Genomic DNA, 13945 nt, shown 5'->3' with positions numbered 1-13945 from the left:
GTCCATACGTATTAAAATTCCTGAGACTCAGAAACACTATCTTGGATGGCTTGGGGCACCCTTTGGAGACACACCTGGTGTGAGGAGTAAAGCAAAGGCGAAGCCAGCCTGGCTCTTGGGAGACTAATCCCATCGTTTACCATTAGGGGGCAAGCTGGAGGCTTCGCGGAGCGGCCGGAACCATTCGCTAGGAACGACTGTTCTTCCCGGACTTCCGGTTTGTGCTGTCCGACAGCGGACCGGGAGGTTCCTCCTACCCGAAGCGGTTCACAGGGAAGCAGAGCCTGCTTTGGCTCGGCTTGAATAAGCCGGTGAAATGGCGACTGCCGGCCCTTCGGGGAGCGGGATGGCCCAGAAGACGTGGGAACTGGCTAACAACATGCAGGAGGCACAGAGCATCGACGAGATATACAAGTATGACCGCAAGCAGCAGCAGGAGATCCTGGCGGCCAAGCCATGGACCAAGGAGTAAGTTGGGTGTCTGGGCGACAGGGAAACCGCCGCTGCCTCTGCGTTCCTCGTTCTCTGCCTTGGTTCAGAGAGTTCTGCCGGCGGCCGAGGTCGCTGCCCGGTCCCATAGCCAGGAAGAGGGGCCGGTGCAGCAGCGATGATGCACTTGCCCCAGAGGTAGCCTGATGCAAGGCGGATCTGGAGAGAATGGGGAGATACAAAAACGGGACCAGGAGAGATTGCATTCCTCGGAGCAAGTGACCAGCTAGATAATACGGGTGAAGGATTTCCATTTAAGAACAGAGATGGAAGTGTGGATTTTGCAGATCCTAAGGAGGTAGAAATAATGGGATTCGGCACTCACATGGATCTTAACAAAAAGGAGAAAATGACATCAGAGATGAAACCAAGGAAAGTGAAGATGGAATTAAATTGGGTGAAGAGAGGCATGCTTATTAGAGGATTGTAGTTCCTATCAAGCAAATACTGATAACTAATTACATGTCTACTGTGTTTTAATATATAGTTAACCCATGTATTTGGGTCTCTCTTTTCTTGCTTGTAACCATGATGAAAGCTTTTTTTTTCCTGCCGTGATTACACAACATTGTCTTTATCTCATCTCTTGCCCAGTTATAAAGTATTGTTTTCTTCCTTTAGCCAACAGCAACCTACAAGTTTTAAAGTATAGAAAATGTGATGCACTTTGCTGATGATTCTGTCTGCAGAGCATCAGATGATCCACAGGGAGAGGCTCTTTCGAAGTTACAAATCTCCACAGCCTACTATTTCTTATTAGCGTGATTCTTTCTCAAATAGCCATGAATGCTGAATTAGCCCCAGGGCATAGCACTGAAGCCATTTCCTACATTCATATAAATGCCTCTTGTTAACTCTGAAATAAGGAAAATAAAGAATACTGCCATATGACATTAGATATAAATTAATTAAATAAAAGTATGTTATTGTGATACATAAACGTTACACTTTGACAGTTGGCAGTGTCATTCATTGGAACAGTAATATCGGTCATGATGATTGAGTTGTTACATAATACTGTTTTCAAATTCTCCAGCATGATTTAGTCTAGAAAATTAGTTTATTAAGAATGCCCAAATCCCATTTTCCTCTTTCTCTCCTACTTGAGCAGAGAGGTCTTCAGAGTTCTTCTCATTTGCTTTTCTTTCTTTCACTGCTTTGAGAATTCTTCATTTCTTTGCCTAGCAGATATATTTTCCTCTCCTTGCCCAACATAGAGATCCTCGCTAAGGGGCAGCAAGACCCTTCTTTTTGTCTACCTCGTCCTTTTTTCCCTAAATCAGCTTGAGTCTTCTGGCCAATATTTCTTGGCCAAGCCTCCCATCTCCACTGCCCCTGCTCAGAGTAGTTCCATACCACTTGTCATAAGAGTTTAAGGCTTTTAATTTAATTTGAAAAAAGCTTCACTTCACTCATTTTTAAAAAATATTATTATATGAGCAGTTAAGGGCTTCCAGAATATGTTCAACACAACCTGGCCAATGGCTAACCAGGCCCCACTTTTGTTGGGAGATCCATAGTGTTGTGCTCAATAGGCTGTGAGGTTCCTGCCACATCTGTCTTATTCACGTGCCCAGCCTGCACATTTATACAATGCTACCAGCAAGCATGTTTAGAGGTCAGAAAGGCAGAACAAAAGCATGATAGCGACGGGCAATAATATTGCATATTTTATGCCAAAATGGCTTGTGATGTCTTGAGAAACAACACTTTTCTTCAGCAATGCAAAAATACATTTGTTTAAGATTTATGTGGAGATTATATACATAGACATTTTAACCATGTATCCATGTATAATATGAAAGCACAGAATATTAAGATACAGAACACATAGCATGTGATGAGAAAAAGGAAGGAATTCACAGTTTTAGAGGTAATTCTATAAGTTAGGTATCAGAATAGTTCTTAAATTAAGCAGTGCTTTGAGCCAAATTTTATACATCCAGACCATGCACAATATTATATAAATGTTTCATTGAATTATCAGACAATGTCATTTTATGGTTTTGCATGTACCGTAATTCTACTTTATTTATTTAAAATAATTTGCAGCCTGTATCATTGTCAATATTCTTACCAAAAAATACAGATTACAAATATGTACAATATAGAAAATTATTAAATTAGAAACAGTAAAAACGTTATGGATAGTAAAAAGTTATTTATTTCGTGAAAAAAATGACATCAGTGCTGGATCCAAACATATTCCTAGAGAGCACATTCAATACATAGAGAATTGTTCTAGGGAAAATCATGCCACATGCCATACATCTGAGCAGATAGTGAGTTAAATAATCCAGTCAGTCAGTGACTTTATTAGGACTATATAAATATACAAAAAATTGCTTGCCTTGGGGTCATCACCCAAAATATTACAAAAGGAAGTTAATGCAATGGTGAAAACATGAATTTTGTGTAATAACAATCTTATTATAGCATGAAAAAGAAAGGTTTATATTACACTAGATTAAGTTTTGTATGCCAAATTTCAGGCTACACCAAGACCTTTTGCAACAAACAAATATATAGTAACTGATTCCCTGTTTTTTGGTAGATAGATTCTCATCTTAAGTCCCATCTTACGATGTTGGATATTTATCATGTTTATAATTTCAGAATTGTCAGATATTTTTTCTAAATGTCTACCTCGTTACACTTTTTGTAACATCACAATTGTCAAAATATTCTAGATATGTCAAAAACTTTAATATATTTTTGTTCTCTTGAAGATTAATGGTAGATTTTTATTTTTTTCTGATGACCTAAAAATAGCCTAGTGATTTTATGTCCAAGAGAGCCATTATGCTTAAATAATGTGTGTGTATTTTTCCCATTTTCCTTTCTATAATAATTCAGTTGCATTATAAAAATATTTGGTCTTTTCCTTGCAGCCACCATTATTTCAAGTACTGCAAGATCTCTGCTTTGGCTCTTCTGAAGATGGTCATGCATGCTAGATCAGGAGGCAACTTGGAAGTGATGGGCTTAATGCTTGGAAAAGTAGATGGCGAAACAATGATCATAATGGACAGTTTTGCTTTACCAGTGGAAGGCACTGAAACCAGAGTTAATGCTCAGGCTGCTGCATATGAATACATGGCTGCATATATTGAAAACGCAAAGCAGGTAAAAGAAAAAGATAAGCTTCTATTTTAGCAATTTAACATTAACTAAAGTTATCTGAATTCAGTTGTGGATCCGGAGACACTTAGATGATAACCTTTACATTGAGTATGCTTTGCTCTTAAACTTAAGTGAGATGAACTTGATTTTACACTAATTTTTTGCTGTGGTCACCACAGGCAATCATTAAACCAATAATGCAGTAGTTAAGTGATTCCCCCTTCCCCACTGACTTTGCTTGTCCGAAACCCTCTGGAAAGGTTGCAGATGGTCATCATGTGAACCCAGGATGCTGCAAATGACTGTTAATAAAGGCTGATTGCCAAGCAGTAGAATTTCTGTTCACTGTACCATGAAGACATTATGATAGTCATATGAGGATTGCTCATAAGTCACTTTTTTCAGTGTTGTCATAACTTTGAATTGTTATTGCTCAATTGTTACGTTGAGGGCTACCTATATATATTGTATTGTGATTCTGAATATTCTGTGTATATAAAATCTACAGTTTGCTAACAATCCCCCAAAATGGAATGGTTATATTGTCTTTCGAACAATATGCTTTCTTTCCTCTTCCTTCTTGTGGTTTTGGTTAGGTTGGTCGTCTAGAAAATGCAATAGGCTGGTATCACAGCCATCCCGGCTATGGCTGTTGGCTTTCAGGAATTGATGTCAGTACACAGATGCTTAATCAACAATTTCAAGAACCCTTTGTAGCTGTGGTTGTGAGTATAATATTAGAATTTGTGAACTAAACCCTAAATATGCCTGAGAGCCTATTTTCACAGTATTGTGTAAACAGGGTTGGGGTTTGTTTTTGTTTTTGTTTTTTTGCTACTTGCTGGATTTTTATGTGCTCATCTGAATGTTATTTTAAAAATTAAGTAGAGCCTTTCAAGTTAAATTAGTATAAGAACTAGAAACTTCAAACTGATTGTATGCAGTTTATCGTAGTGTTTTTATAATTACTAATGCTGGAAGAATATGTCTATTTGAATGTAGTTTAAACCAGGCATTAGTCCATATATACATATCATGCATTTACTCACATGCCAGTCTAGCAGGAGAACAGCAAGTATAAACAGTTTACTAGAGATGGGAATAATTCATGTATGATTGCGTAATAAAATCATACATTTTACATAAAAATAATATTTAACTGCTTTTTAGGAATGAATTGTATATGTTAACTCTGAATACATTTTACAGATTGATCCAACAAGGACAATATCTGCAGGAAAAGTAAATCTTGGAGCTTTTAGAACATATCCTAAGGTAACAACACTATAACCAAAGTTATATAATATAAAATTGAAATTAACTAAACAAATGAAGTTTTGCTTTGATGTAGTTCATAATAAGACATTGGTTATTTATATTCTCAGGCTTTCAAAAATATAGCATTATATTGCAGAAGGAGAAAATTACATTGAATACTGTATTTTCGTTACATAGAATATTTTCATAGGATAATCTATTTTTAAACCCAATGCATGTCAGGGCAGTGGTGGGTTCCTGCCGGATCGCACCGGATCGCGCGTGCTCCCTTTCAGCGCTCCACCTGGCTCGCGCGCTCCCTTTCAGCGCTCCACCTGGCTCGCGCGCTCCCTTTCAGCGCTACACCTGGCTCGCGCGCTCCCTTCCGGCGCTAAAACCGGAAGTACGGTCTTGCCCCACCCCTGGCGAAGCGACGACGCCTGCCTGCGCTCCACCAGCTCGGCTGGGAACGGAGATGTTTCCTCAGCGGAGCGGAGCGCCTGAAAATTCAGGGGCGGGGCAAGACCGTACTTCTGGTTTTAGCGCCGGAAGGGAGCGCGCGAGCCAGGTGTAGCGCTGAAAGGGAGCGCGCGAGCCAGGTGGAGCGCTGAAAGGGAGTGCGCGCGATCCGGTGCGATCCGGCAGGAACCCACCACTGTGTCAGGGGTATGTGAATAGTTAGATAATCATAGCTGAAAGTGACCATTTACTATTCTTGGTTTTTTCTGTTGAGGTTATCTAATCTAATTTAGGAAATTCACCTCTGTATCAAAAGTCTTTTAAAAATTACACAGGGGAAACAAAGATGTCTTCCTTAAGAGAAAAACAAATTGAACAACCTGATAGAAAATTTACCTTATGGATTTAGGATTTCCTGTGTTAAAATTATGTCTCTTTAGTCTTTTCAGAGGCACATGGTTTCTGCACTTGAGGGAAAGCACTTTGTCAATGAATTACTAACAGGAGCTAATGCAGAAGTCACAAATTACTTATGGAAGCACTTTGTTGAGGACAGTGGCAAGAACTGGGGATTAAAGCAGAATTTTTGTACAAAAGATAATGTAGTGTGTCCCTTACACTTTTGTCAGAAAAAGTAAAGTGAAAATTTCTATGTGTGCATCAGGATGTTTTAATTATATCATTCAGATTGCTTCCTGAAAATTTATAAACCTCCAGATGGAATAGAAATTGAACAAAAATTAATACATTTAATTGTTAGGAAGTTGTCATATTTCCATTCCTTGTACTATTATGTTTTATCTTTCAGGGCTATAAACCTCCTGATGAGGGCCCTTCTGAATATCAGACTATCCCACTTAATAAAATAGAAGATTTTGGAGTGCACTGTAAACAGTAAGATATTATCTTTTAATATAGCAGCTTTGGAATGTTTTCCAATTTGGAAAGAAAAATACATCTACTTGAAATAATATAAATCCTATAAATATATTGTGTTGTAGGTATGTGCATTGTTTTGTCTTGCTTTGGAACAAAAAGGGAACAGATATACGTAATCAATATGGCTTTCAATGAAACTCTTTTAAATAGGCAAATCTGATTTGCGGAGGTATGGTAGAAAATTTGACCCCACCAGTTTTGATAAAAAAGCATTCAATATCTTCCTCAATGACAATTTTGCTCACAATTCCTATGCATCAAGCAAACTAACTTTTCCCTATCCCACCCTCCCCATTTTTCTGTAATTATGATTGAGTAACTGTGCACATGCACAGACACTATTAAAAGAGAGATTTTGAATATAAGCCTAGTGAACAGAGCTTTGTGTAACCTGAAGTGAAAGTTATAAAACCTTAGGAGAAAAAGTTCTGTTTCATTCTCTACTGTTTGATGATACAAAATTTCTTTGTATTCCTAAGATACAGTATCCAAGATCCTGAAATATTTTTTCTCCACTTTCTTTCCTCAGTTTTACCTAACTTTCTAGAATCTCATAAAATGTTATTAACAACATCTTTTCTTGATCACATTAATATATAGTACTCAATGTTTGTGTATACAAAAGCATTTTTAAATATATTAAATTACCATCCATTCATGAGCTTACTTTGAAAAAGTTTCTGTATGTCTCTATGTAAACATTTTTTTAATGCAACAGGTATTATGCCTTAGAAGTATCCTATTTCAAATCCTCTTTGGATCGCAAGCTGCTTGAGCTGTTGTGGAATAAATATTGGGTGAACACTCTTAGTTCATCTAGTCTGCTTACTGTAAGTATTGTAGAACACTTGAACATACAAAAGCAGATTACTAACAAATTTAATACATAGTCTTTGAAAGACTCATCTGTGTTTCTGTAAGCAGAAAGATAAAAGGTCAAGAGGAGGAATTTCATAAAATGGATTACAAAATCCATTTGGTGTTTGGGGTGCTGCAGGACACAGGTCATATATTCTTCAGCGTAACACTAAAAATTACCAATTATAGAGAGCTCTGGAGACCACTTTTCTATTGAACAGTGACCTTCCTTTCTAACATGTTATATTGGTTGACTCAGCCTTCCATCCTTCCAAGGTTGGTAAAATGAGGACCCCAAATTGTTGTGAGCAATATCCTGACTCTGTAAATCGCTCAGAAAGGGCTGTAAAATTGTATATGTCTTAGTGCTATTGCTATATTTTTTTAAATTTATTTATTTAAGATTAAAAATCCTGTTTTGTCCATGTATAGTAGATACCATCTGCATGCAAAGAGATTTCCATCCATTCCTTTTCCAGTAACTCTCTGCAACTCACAAAAAATACTCTGGATAGGGCACCCAGTAGAGCAGATTTTGTGGGAACTCAAAAATTGTGAGAGAGAAAAATAAGTCAGATCATATGTTCAAATAAAATTTAAGTAGACATCTTGGAGAACTCTGAGTTGAAGGCCACACATCTTAAAAGTTGCCAAATGTTGACACTGTTCTGAAGCAAAATGTAGCTGTAGACGAAAACAATGCCCTGTAACAAAGTGAGGCTGTTGAATAATTCTGTGCTTTAACCTTGCTCTGTGATAGAAAATAACAAACATTATCTTTTCAGTTAGTAATTAAATCACTTATTCCATAGCCATCAACTAAATTAAATCATATGCTTAATTTATTCAATATCATCTTAATTTCTTAATTACACACACACACACACACACACACACACAAATAGCATGGGTCTTAGCACTTTTGCCGTTACTATTAACTACAGATATGCAACAATTTGGATCCACAGCCGAAAAGGTGCTTCAGATTGGGTAGGGGTATGCTTGCTTAACTTGTCAACATTATGCTTCTTTAAAGAGGTGCCCTGAATTGCAGTGGGCAGTTCATATTTCATCCAAAGTACATTTTTGCTTTGTATCTAAACAGCTGCACTAAAGCATGTAAATTCTGCATTTAAAATTGACTAATTGCTGAGCCTAGCAGTACTTAATCTATTTTAGTACATCTTGAAAAAAATTATTTGAGGGTGGACCTCTGTAGTATTTGGATGGGAGACAATCAGGCTAAACAGGGCTGTAGACTAGATGGTGAAATTGAAAAATACACTGAAAGAAAGCAGTATCAAACCTCTATTGTTGCCAGGCCAAAAAAAACCCTCTACATAGATATATTGTAGATTTTAAACTTCAGTAGCTTCTTTAGTATGGGTTGTAGAAAATAGCAGCACGTGTGGAAATTGTGTTCATGATAAATCTTTTTCAAATGCAGAATGCTGATTATACAACGGGACAAGTATTTGACCTGTCAGAAAAATTAGAGCAGTCAGAAGCTCAACTGGGACGAGGAAGCTTCATGCTGGGTTTAGAATCTCATGACAGAAAATCAGAGGACAAACTAGCCAAAGCAACAAGGGACAGGTATGGTCATCTTCATTTGAGGTTTTGGATTAAGAATAAAATGCTTATTGATAATTGTATGAAGATTTCATACTCTTAATACGTTGATTATATTTCTTTGTCAGCATTTACAGCTCATAGATATGACTATTTCATTTTTTTTCATATCAGCATGGGTTATGAAGCTAAATATTTTTATTTATTTTTTATTAACCAAATGTATAAACCGCCCATCCCCCTGTATAAGTCACACTGAACAGCATCAAATATACATGAAGAGAAATGATAAAATAATTTGTATGTATGTATGTAATGTATGAAAGTATGCTTGTAATATTGGGGAAATTAAGTTATTTTTCAATTTGACAATAGTCTGTTTAATGAGCTTTTGAATGGATAACTGATCGTTAATCCAAAAGGAGAGCTAACTTGCCTCAAGGCAGCCAATGTATGTATTCCTTCCAATCACATGGTTTTAAGAGAACTGCTGCTAGGCTATGGACAGTACTAAGCTAGGTAAAGTAAGATTTTCATTCCCTATACTAGCCACCTGTGTGTTGGTTTACCCCTCGTGGAAATGTGCCCACCGGGTTTCCGTGCATTCCATCAGCCTCGGGCCCTGGGTAAGGGTGGTGGGGTGGCGGTAGTTATACGGGAATGTCTAGAGCCGAGGGAGTTCACTGTACCTCAGATACCCGGATGTGAGTCCCTTGGTGTGAAATGGGGCCCAGGAAGGCAGTGGGGCTTGCTGATTGTATACTTGGCTCCTCGCTATGCGTCAGCAGCCCTGCCCGAGCTCCTCGAGCTGATCTCGGAGACGCCAGTTGAGACCCCCAAGCTTGTGGTTATGGGGGATTTCAACTTGCCGTCGACGGGGGAAGCATCCGAGGTAGCTCGGGAGTTCATGGCTTCCATGACAGCCATGGACCTGACCCAATTAATTCAGGGCCCCACACACGAAGGTGGCCACACTCTGGACCTTGTTTTCGTATCTGAACAGTGGACGAGTGATCTGGGAAGAGGGGATGTAACCATCACTCCCCTGTCATGGTCAGATCACTCATGTCTCCGGCTGGACTTCCCTGGCGCTACCCCCCACCGCGAGGAGGCGGAACCAAACTGTCCAAGTTGGTACCGCCCCAGGCGCCTGATGGAACTGGATAGGTTCCAGACGGAGCTTGGGCCATTCCCTGTAGCCCTGACCCGCTCTCGCTCCGAGAACCTAGTGGCCGCCTGGAATAGGGCGGCCGCTGGGGCCCTGGACCGAGTTGCGCCTTTGCGGCCTCTCCTGCGGCGACGACCCACCCGGGCTCCTTGGTTTACCGAGGACCTGAGGGTGATGAAGCGCCATAGGAGACACCTAGAGGGCAGGTGGAGGTCCTCACGCTCCGAATCTGACCGAACACAGGTAAGAGCCTATTCACGGACTTACCTTGTGGCATTAAGAGTGGCCAAACGCAGACATTGTGCCACTCTTATTGCGTCCGCCGATAACCACCCTGCCGCCCTGTTTCGGGTGACCCGCTCTCTCTTATCACAGAGGACGCGGGAAGCCCCTTTACAGGGCAGAGCAGAGGAGTTTGGGGAATATCTGCAGGACAAAATCGCTCAGATCCGGAGCGGATGGGCCCCCTTCAGTGGACCAGAGGAGCCGCCAACAGTGAGTCTTGTGAGACCATTCTGGGAGGAGTTTGATTCTGTTGCCCCCAAGGATTTGGATAGATTGCGTGGACGGCTGCGACCGACCACATGTTTAATGGACCCGTGTCCCTCCTGGTTGGTACTGGCATCCTGGGAAGTGACACGAGGCTGGCTACTGGGCTTGGTGAACGCCTCTATGAGCGAGGGGTCCTTACCTGCCGCCTTGAAAGAGGCGGTGGTGAGGCCCTTACTCAAGAGGCCTTCCCTTGACCCGACGGAGCTAGCTAATTATCGTCCAGTCTCCAACCTTCCCTTTTTAGCGAAGGTTGTAGAGAATGTGGTGGCACAGCAGTTTCCACGACACCTTGAGGAATCCGAATATCTAGACCCACGCCAGTCCGGCTTCCAGCCCGGACACAGCATGGAGACGGCCTTGGTCGCGTTGGTCGATGATCTCTGGAGGGCCAGAGATAGGGGTTGTTCCTCTATCCTGGTCCTATTAGATCTCTCGGCGGCTTTTGATACCATCGACCATGGTATCCTATTGCGCCGGCTGGAGGGGATGGGAGTTGGAGGCACCGTTTTGCGGTGGTTCGGCTCCTACCTCTCCGACCAGACGCAATGTGTGTTGGCAGGGGGGCAGAGGTCAACCCTAAGGTCACTCACTTGGGTGCCTCAGGGGTCGGTCCTCTCGCCCCTTCTGTTCAACGCATATGTGAAGCCGCTGGGGGAGATCATCCGTGGTTTTGGGGTGGAGTATCATCTGTACGCTGATGATACGCAGCTGTACATTTCCACCCCAGACCACCCCAACGAGGCTGTCGAGGTGATGACCCGGTGTTTGGAAGCCGTCGGGGTCTGGATGGGGGACAACAGACTCAAGCTCAACCCCTCCAAGACTGAGTGGTTGTGGCTACCGGCACCCCGGTTCAGTCATTTGATTCCATCACTGACCATAGGGGGCAAGCAATTGCCCCCTGTGGAACGGGCGCGCAATTTGGGCGTCCTCCTAGATGCCCGGCTGTCAATGGATGACCATGTGGCAGCCGTGGCAAGGGGGGCGTTCCACCAGGTTTGCCAGGTTTGCCTGGTGCGCCAATTGCGCCCCCTACTGGACCGGGATGCCCTACGCACGGTCACTCATGCACTGGTGACGTCTCGGACTACTGCAATGCCCTCTACATGGGGCTTCCCTTGGGACGCGCTCGAAGACTGCAGCTAGTCCAGAACGCAGCCGCGCGGGCTTTTATGGGGAGTACTAGGTACTCCCACGTAACACCGCTCCTGCGCGAGCTGCACTGGCTGCCTGTGGTCTTTCGGGTGCGTTTCAAGGTGTTAATTACCATCTTTAAAGCGCTCCATGGCTCAGGACCTAGGTACTTGCGGGATCGCATCCTACCACACACTTCCCTGCGACCGATTCGCTCTCACAGGGAAGGACTCCTCCGGGTGCCGTCCACTAAGCAATGCCAACGGGTGGCGCCTAGGAGTAGAGCCTTCTCTGTGATGGGCCCAACCCTCTGGAATGACCTTCCCCCCGATATCAGAACCACCACCGACTTCCGCTCCTTCCGACAAAAACTGAAGACTCACCTGTTCCGTTTAGTTGGCCTGGCCCATTCATAGTCTTATTCTACCTCCTGGCAGATATTTTAATTGGGTATTTTTAGGGTTATTTAAACATTGTTTTTAACTGCTTTGCTTTTTGTACAGTTTCTTATTGCCTCCCCTTTTATGTTTGTATTTTCTATCTTGTTGTGTTTTATCTGACTGTACACCGCCCCGAGTCCCTTTGGGGAGAGGGGGCGGTATAAAAGTCGAAATAAAAGTAAAGTAAAGTAAGTTTGCATTATCCATGTAAAAACATGGATGGCTAATGTATAGAATGAAATTCTGGCTTTATTTAGCTTAGCATTATCTATATTCTAGCAGCAGCTTTCTAGAATTAAAATCTGTTTTTCTTAGTCTTGACAGGAAAAGGAAGTAATTGAACCTGAAGTTTTTTAAATGCAGAACCTTAGTATCTGAATTATAGCCTTACAGATCTTCTCTGGAATATAGAATGTGTATAGTATAATGAGAAGAAAATAGTTGACATTTTAAGTAGTTTTTCACTAAAACATGTGATTTGCTAGGTTTTAGTTTGGCATTATATGTGAACCAGCCAGTGTAATTTGTAAACCATAATTTGAGATATGTGGTTACATTGACTTAGCACAATGTACTTAGGCAATGTATAGTGTTTTGCAAATAATAGGAATGTGCCCCATTATTAGTCATTCCAAATAACTGACAAAGCAACTTCAAGGAAAATAGAGGAATGACTGTAGAATATGATTATGTTGATTACATGTACTCAAAATTTAATTAGAGAGGTTTTTTGACACAATACTGTGTTAATGAATCTACATAAAGTACTATATTATTATTGTAAAGCATAGTAAGGAGTCCCTGCAGATTTTACTCTGCTAGTCATTGCCAACTATAGGGGACTGTGCTCATCTCCATTTCAAGGCCATTGAGATAGTGCTGTTCAAAGTCACTTTCACCATCATGTGGCCAACATGATGTTGCAGAGAGCTGTTACCTTCCCACCAAAATGGTACCTATTCATCTAACTCACTTTTGCATGCTTTCGAACTGCTAGGTTGGCAGGAGCTGGGGTGAGGACAGGAGCTCATCCCGTTGCGTGGCACTCAGGCCTCAAACCTGGGCCAACAAGCCCAGCATCTTAACTACTGAGTCACCACACAGCCCAATAGCATAGTACATAGAATGTTTTCTATATTGTAATTCAGGTCCATAATTTGTAGTCATATAGCTACTTACAGATAACATTAAGTTTATCTTTTAATTCCTTTTGATTATAAAATACTGTATTTGCCTTTTATGTTTTCATTTTTCTTTCAGCTGCAAAACCACAATAGAAGCAATACATGGACTGATGTCTCAAGTTATTAAGGACAAGCTTTTTAATCAAATTAACATTGGCTGAAGAATATCATCAACTGATACTTATATCCAGCATAGAGAAGACATGCCAATTTGGATTAATTTCAGAAGTGGAACTTGAGCCAAAAGGGTTGTTTTCAATTGATTTGTAGTACTTTAAATCATTTTTCCCACTTCTTTGCCTAGTTTTAAGAACAAATTCAAAGTTTATTATAGCTCTGTTCTTTACCCTAACATTTTGTTGATTGCTTCAAAATAAATAAATAGGTTGTAGAAGTTTAGAATTTATCTGTGTCAGTCTGCAGTAAAGATCTCTTAAAATGGCCAACTGCTTTTTTCCTTTTCACTTTAATGTTATCAGTGATTTTCATTCCTTGTAAATTTTGTCCTGAACCAAAACCATTTTTCCCTGACCTGTGCCTACCCATCTACACAATCTCCCCTGCAGTGGAAATGCTTCTTTTTCAATGAATCTATGGCTTGGTTCCCAATTCTTTCTTAGTCAGATCTTTCTAATTTATACAGGTGGCAGCACATACTTGATTGTGGCTTCTCTTGGAAATTGAATGGCTGGTCCTGGTTAATATTTGGAAAAGAGAAATTCACACAAAAGATATTTACAACAAATTTTAAATACACTACATTCTCCCAA

At 40.9% G+C, this 13945-nt stretch overlaps 1 protein-coding gene across 1 annotated transcript; it reads left to right on the top strand.

Annotated features, from left to right (window-relative positions):
• The first annotated feature begins 206 nt into the window (after positions 1–206).
• COPS5 (COP9 signalosome subunit 5) lies at positions 207–13577 on the top strand. Its single transcript, XM_081950151.1, has 8 exons — positions 207–468; positions 3381–3615; positions 4209–4337; positions 4822–4887; positions 6137–6222; positions 6986–7097; positions 8573–8721; positions 13252–13577. Exons 1-8 carry the CDS (start codon positions 317–319, stop codon positions 13334–13336), a joined length of 1014 nt encoding a protein of 337 aa, XP_081806277.1. The 5' UTR covers positions 207–316; the 3' UTR covers positions 13337–13577.
• Positions 13578–13945: the final 368 nt, after the last annotated feature.

This window comes from Natrix helvetica (assembly GCF_964273705.1).
Source record: "Natrix helvetica genome assembly, chromosome: 4".
Lineage (NCBI taxonomy): Eukaryota > Metazoa > Chordata > Lepidosauria > Squamata > Natricidae > Natrix > Natrix helvetica.
This window is presented reverse-complemented; position numbering and strand designations above follow the sequence as displayed.